A 6827-nucleotide genomic window follows, 5' to 3' on the forward strand; every position below is an offset into this window, starting at 1 on the left:
TTTATATGTTTTTTTAAATTGTTTTTTTTAGTATTTGAAATCATTTTCGAAAGAAATCACATTGGTAAATTTAGGTTGTTTTCAATTTAATTTTCTTTATTGTTTTTTTTAATAGTTATAATGTTTTTTTATGCTTTTATTATTTTTAATTTTTAACGTGTTTTTTTTATAAATTTAATGGCATTTTTATTTTTATTTTTTTATGTTTCTATATTTTGTTTTTAAGAGTTTTTCTTTTTTAATTGTATGTTTTAATTTTTTTTTGTTATTTTTACGTAAAAAATTATTTGAAACATTTTTTTTTGGAAAAAAACTTCAAATTTTATTACCCTTTTTTATATAATTCATAAAAATATCATAAATTTTCCTATTTTTCCAAAAAAAAAAAAAATCAATTTTTTTCATTAAATATATATATATGATGATGATGGTGGTGGTTAACATCCACTAGGACCAAGAAAAATATCATCATTTCCATTTCATTAACAAGATGTAGAAGAATCCTCTTGCTGGAAATTTTAGAAAATTGCAGGAGATTTTATATGGAGAGAGTCGATCGGGCGATCGTGCTGCCTCGGCCCTCGCAGGCCTCTTATGAGGGCTCTCGATCCTAGCAGACTGATCAGAAGTGCGTTGCAGATCTGGAGGCCGACTCTGTGTGCGCGGATATCAGCGAATATCTGTCCTTTGGAGCGATCTGGAGAGAGTCGACCGGGCGGTGCTGCCTCGGCCCTTGTAGGTCTTCTAAGGGCTTCGACCCTAGCGGACTGATCAGAAATTCGTTGCAGACCTGGAGGCCGATCCCTTGTGTGGGCGCTCAGTCTCTGCTCCCTGAGGGCGGATCCGCCAGATCCTGAGGGTGGGCTGCTTTATGGAGATCTGCGCTGGAATCTGTCTGGCTTCTCTCTAAGGTTCGAGATCATGGAGACTATGGGCTCCCCCCAGGGTTCCCCATCTGCTCCTCCGCCTCTTTCGCCTTCGGAGGCCTTCAAGCGGCTTCTGGCGGGGCTTCCTAAGAAGAAAACCCCTGAACCTTCGAAATTTGTTAAAAAACTGGATGATATCCCAGCGATCTCCCTTCCGCCTGAAACCCCGATGCAAGTTGCTCTGTCGCTGTCCGAACGAGCCCTCATCGGCCAGTTTACGGGGCTCTGGCCGTCCCCAAAATCCACGGAGAGCTGGGTCTCCAGAAATTGGGCGCCGCTGATCAGAGAAAACGTTACTTCTTATTTTCTGGGGAGAGGGTACTTCCTCTTCGAATTCACTGCAAAGGAAGACAAAGACCTGATCTTCCGAAACGGTCCCTACTTCATGGGTCCTCGGGGACTGTACCTTAACAAATGGACCCCGGATTTTGACCCAGCAGTCGATGTTCCTAACGCAGTTCCGGTGTGGGTTAGACTCCCGAACCTCCCGGTCCATTGTTGGAACTGGGAATCTCTGCGTCACATTGGAAATGCCCTAGGGAAATTTATTGATCAAGCGAACAACAAGGATCAATACGACTGTGCCCGGATCTGCGTAGAAGTAGATCTGGAGGTAGGGCTCCCTGAGGCTATCACGATAAATCTAGGAAGCTGGACGCATCTGCAGAAGCTGGACTATGAGCAGCTACCCTTCAAATGCCAGGAATGTCACATGTATGGCCACTTCACCAGAGGTTGTCCATCCAACATCGACGCCACGCAGGGAAAGGAGGACGGATGGAACCAAACCAAGCGTCATAAATCTAAGAAGACGGGAGGACCTAGCGGCAAAGGATCCCACCAGCCAACTGTTCATCATATTTCTCCATCTTCAGAAAACAGGTTTGATCCCCTCAGCTCGCATCAAGAAAAAACTCAGGAGGCAGAGACTCAAAAGGAGACAGAACCCACAGAGGAGACTGAAAATCAAAACCCAGACTCTTCAAGCAAAGGCACACCTTCAGCCTTCATCAAAGACTCAAACGCTGAAAATTCCAAAGGCAAGAATGATGAAGACAATGAAGAAGAGCAGAACACAGATGACTCAGAGGAGGAAGGAGAAATAGGAGAGTCCCAAGCCTCGGTAAGAAGATCCACGAGAGGCCGTAAAACGGACAGAGAAAAAAGAGAGGAGGAGACGTACAAGGAAAAACTACAAGGCAGCCAGCCAACTCTGGAAAAACTGCTAGCCTCAAAGCCTAGGATGCCAAAAAGCCAGACTCAAGGCTCCAAGGGAGCCCACCAGAAACATAAATAATGAAGATCATCTCCTGGAACTGCAGAGGTATGGGGAGTAAAGTCAAGGAAGAAGCCATGCGAAGCCTGATAAGAACAGAAACCCCAGATATACTTCTCATCCAGGAGACCAAGCTGGAAGACTCAGTCTTCCTTCAAACAAGCAAGAAATTTTGGTTCAAAAGTGAAGCTAGAGCAGTCTCCGCTAGGGGAGCCTCGGGAGGGATTGGTACTCTTTGGAACGCTAACAAATTTGCAGTCATCAGTGAGGCTAGAAACATACACTGGTTGCTGCTGAAAATGCAGAATCTGAACACTAAAGAAATACACTGCATCTTCAATGTATACTCCCCAGTCAACGCCGGGGAAAAAAAAGCATGTTGGGACTCGATAAGACTTCAAGCAGATCTTATGAATCTGGAAAACACTATCATTGCCGGAGACCTCAACCTTACCCTTAGCTCATCTGAAAAAAGGGGTGGCAGTGCTGTTCGTGATCCGGCAAGAGAATGGGCGGAGGATCTCATGCAAGACTGGGATTTGCTGGACATCAAACCCTCCTCCGGTAAGTACTCTTGGTCCAATAAAAGAATAGGGCCAGGTCATATTGCTGCTAGATTAGATAGATTCTTTATTCAAAGCTCATACTTGTTGCTTGGATTAGAACCTAGAATGCACATTCTCGCTAACAGTATCTCGGACCATAAACCCATAAAGCTAGACCTTCTAGCTCATCTTGATCTGGGACCTATTCCCTTCAGATTCAGCCCAATCTGGGTCAAGGAGCCAGACTTCATGCAGCTAGTTAAGGATTGCTGGAGCCAACCTGTTAAAGGATCCCCCTTCTATATATGGGAAGAAAAACTCAGAAGGGTAAAAAGAGCTCTAAAACATTGGGCCAAAAATCTCCCCAAACCTGATATAGAAAGAAAAAATATCAAAGCCGCCCTTGACATTCATCAAACTCATATGGAAGACATTTCAGTCACTAAGGATCTGCTTGATAAGGAAGCCCATCTGCAACAACATTACCATAAGGCCTGTCTTGTTGAAGAGGAATATTGGAGACTAAAATCAAGAAACCTCTGGCTCAAATCAGGGGACAGAAACACTGCATTTTTCCATAAACAAGCGCAGAGCAGAAAATGTTTTAACACCATCTCCGAGATCAAGGTGGACAGCGAAACTCACAAGGAGTTTGCAGACATAAAGAAGGCAGCCCACGCCCATTTCCTTCAGTTGTATAGCGCAGAAAAGGTTCAGCAACAAGCATCAGACCTGTCAGACTTGATCCCAGCTACAATTTCTCCTGGAATGAACGAAACCTTGGAGGCCAAAATAACCAAAGATGAAGTCAAAAAAGCCTTATATGACATGGATCCGGACAAGGCCCCTGGGCCGGATGGATTCTCAGCCAGGTTCCTCCAAATATGTTGGTCCATTATTGAAAAAGATCTAATCAAAATGATCCGAAAATCACAGAACTCCCAGAAAATAGGCGGCAGCACAAATTCTGCCTTCTTAGCCCTCATACCCAAGGAAAAAGGTGCCAGCAATTTCAGTAGATTCTGGCCGATCTCTCTATGTAACATTGGGTATAAGCTAATCACAAAAGTCATAGCAAATCGTCTGAAACACATTCTTCCCAAAATAATCCCGGAGAACCAAGGAGGCTTCATCCAAGGGAGGCAGATAGTGGACAACTTCACCCTTGTTCAGGAGGCAATCCACTCAAGTCTTCAACGAAAAGAGCAAGGTATGGTAATTAAACTTGATTTAGCAAATGCTTTTGACCGTGTAAACCATAGTTTTTTGTTAAAAGTCATGAACAGGTTTGGATTTGGATCAAGGTTCATTAATTGGATCCTGTCATTCAAGCCTCAGCTCTCAGCTTTCTGCTGGAGAAAAAAATGCAAGATCAAGATCTTATGGGACTGCGTATAGCAAGAGGAGTCAAGAACATCAACCATGCTCTTTTCGCGGATGACACCCTGCTTTTGGGTGCTGCCTCTCTCTCCTCCGCCTCCAAATTCAAATCAGTTCTAGAAGAATTCAGCAAGGGCTCAGGCAGCGTCGTCAACAAGAACAAGTGCCACATCTTCAGTTGGAATACCCCGCCCAGACTCCTCTCTGCCATCTCCAGGTGCCTGGGATTTGCAGCCTCCGCCTCATGGACTTCCTTTAAGTACCTGGGCCTCCCTGTTGCCCACAAAAGAATCTCAAGCAAAGATTGGCTACCCCAGCTCGAAAAATTCCAGTCAAAAATTCAGGCCTGGGGCTTCACCTGGCTCAACTATGCTGGCAAATCCGTCCTCATCAAATCAGTGCTCACTAGCCTTCCTATTTTTCAATTTGCAGGGATGCTAGCTCCAACAATCATATTAAAAAAAATGGAAGAACATATTCAGAGATTCTTCTAGAAGGGAGGAAAGCAGAATGAAAGTAAAATCCCCCTCATCAGCTGGGAAGCCATATCTAAGCCTCTGTGGGAGGGAGGTCTTAACTTCAAAAATTTAGGCCACCTGAATGTAGCAATGGCAACAAAGGTCATCTGGAAAATTGTCGCGCCCAATCCTGGCTGGGCCCAAACAGCTCTCAGAAAAAAATATTTCCGTGGCCCTCGCTCCAGCTGCTTAGACAGAGTCATTCGCTTGCCTAATTCGCAGTTTCTCAAGCTTTATGATAAGGCCGCCTCCCTGATCAAAAATCACATCTATTGGATCCCTGGAAACGGTAAGAAAATCAAAATCTGGACCGATAAAATCATGTTCTCTGACCCGATCAGCGACAGAGTGCCCATGGGAGAGCTGCGGGAGTGGATGGAAAGAGAGAAGCTGCGAACTCTCTGGGACATCTCCCTCTGGAAAGACAACGAATGGATCGGCTGGAAGAGGCCGGAAATGCCAGATCGCCTGATCGATGATTGGGCCATGATGACAGGCCTCCTCCACGGTCTTGCGCCCATGAACAGGAAAAAACATGACGCAATCGGTTGGGGGAAGAAAGTCAAAGGATATTCAGTCGCAGAGGGCTACGCCAAACATCGTGAGAGACCGCACGTTCCCTCAAATCCAGCGCCCTGGCAAGCGATCTGGCGATATCAGGCTTGGCCCAAAACTGATATCTTTGCTTGGATTCTCTGCCATGGTCGAATCCTCACCTTCGACAGACTGCAGAAACTGGGATATAACGGCCCCTCCATTTGCCTTCTGTGCAGCAACAGTGTAGAAACAGCAGCGCATTTATTCCTGGAATGCTGCTACGCCAAACAGATATGGTGCGCCCTCCTTCACTCCTTGGATCCCACCTTCCTGCTTCCTCGCTCCATTGTTGATCTATTTTCTAGCTGGGCATTCAAATACCCTGGCCCTCCTCCTCAAAATCGGCTAATCAAATCAGCTTGGGCCATTCTACCAAAGGTCATTTGCTGGCAGTTATGGCTAGAACGCAACAGAAGAACCTTTAGGAATGCTAGACAGCACCACAAGACCATTGAAGTTAAGATCAAGTGCCAAATAAAGGAATGCCTGTCCCAAATAAACGACGATGCTAGTCTCAGCCACCAAGATATTGCCTGGGGCTCTTCCCTTGGATTACAATTTCTCCCAGCAATCAGAAATGCACTTCCACTCAAAGATTGGCAAATAAGAAAACCGGAAGCAGACTTCCAAGACTGGCTCAATTCGCAATCTAGGTACTCTCTATTCTTCGATGGGGCAGCTAAGGGTAATCCGGGCAGAGCAGGTGCTGGAGGTGTCGTCCTAAACTCAACAGGAGAAAAAATTCACTCATATGCTTGGGGGCTTGGACACATGACCAACACTCAAGCCGAGGCTTTGGCCCTCCTGCAAGGCCTTAAGACTCTAAAGGAGCTAGACATAAGGGAAGCAACAGTAATAGGAGACTCTCAGATCATCATAAGTGCAATGGCCTCTAACTCCTCTGCTGCTGATCTTAATCTAGCCAGGATGATTTCCAGAATTAAGGGCCTAGAAAACAACTTTCAGAAGCTGAACTACTATCATGTTCTGAGAGCTCACAATAAAGAAGCGGACAGCGAAGCAAATAAAGCAGCCCTCCTCTCCGTCGGGGTCAAGCTGAAAGACGGAAAAGAATCATGGGAACCCATCCCATAAGCCGAGGTCCGCCATGTTTTACTGCTTGATCTTAAAAAAAATTGTCTGTATATCCAAATGGGGGAAAATATCGGATATAGAATCAATAGAAATCCAAGCTAGGAAAAAGATCTCAAGTCAAAATAACACTCTCACTTCCATTAGTGAGACTTTTCAGGATTTAGACATCCTCATTGTATTCAGACACTCGGCATTTAGGCCAGGAGGAATATAATCACAATATAACCGTTTCTGTCAAAAAAAAAAAAATCCACTAGGACCAAACTTTGGTTTATTGGACCTAAAGTAACGAATTATTTAGTTTGATTTAAGATTTTATTCCTATGCTCAAAAAGCTTGGAGAGAAGCCTTTCGAGCTCACTATTATTTTGACATCGTAAAAGGCTAGGAAGGTCAGTGTTGCAACAGAGATTTTGAAACTGAGATCTAATGTGGTTGTACGCAGGGTACTCTAATAGGAAGTGATTTTCATTTTTAGCGAAAAGATATG

General features: G+C 44.6%; 1 protein-coding gene across 1 annotated transcript; it reads left to right on the forward strand.

The window, feature by feature from the left end:
- Positions 1-921: 921 nt before the first annotated feature.
- Positions 922-4641, forward strand: LOC149184101 (uncharacterized). The gene is made up of 3 exons (XM_089415226.1): positions 922-2105; positions 2249-3619; positions 4560-4641. Exons 1-3 carry the CDS (start codon positions 922-924, stop codon positions 4639-4641), a joined length of 2637 nt encoding a protein of 878 aa, XP_089271352.1.
- The last annotated feature ends 2186 nt before the right edge of the window (positions 4642-6827 follow it).

This window comes from Pinus tabuliformis, chromosome 3_2 (genome assembly GCF_031772625.1).
Source record: "Pinus tabuliformis cultivar Carrire ecotype Pingquan chromosome 3_2, CPIR1, whole genome shotgun sequence".
Lineage (NCBI taxonomy): Eukaryota > Viridiplantae > Streptophyta > Pinopsida > Pinales > Pinaceae > Pinus > Pinus tabuliformis.

Bases quoted from the DNA above. Each gene is read 5' to 3' on its own strand.
- LOC149184101 (XM_089415226.1), top strand. From the start codon at position 922: ATGGAGACTATGGGCTCCCCCCAGGGTTCCCCATCTGCTCCTCCGCCT. The intron at 2,106-2,248 runs GTACAAGGAAAA...CTGGAACTGCAG, and splicing joins GAAAAAAGAGAGGAGGAGAC to AGGTATGGGGAGTAAAGTCA. The intron at 3,620-4,559 runs GTTCCTCCAAAT...TTCAATTTGCAG, and splicing joins CCGGATGGATTCTCAGCCAG to GGATGCTAGCTCCAACAATC.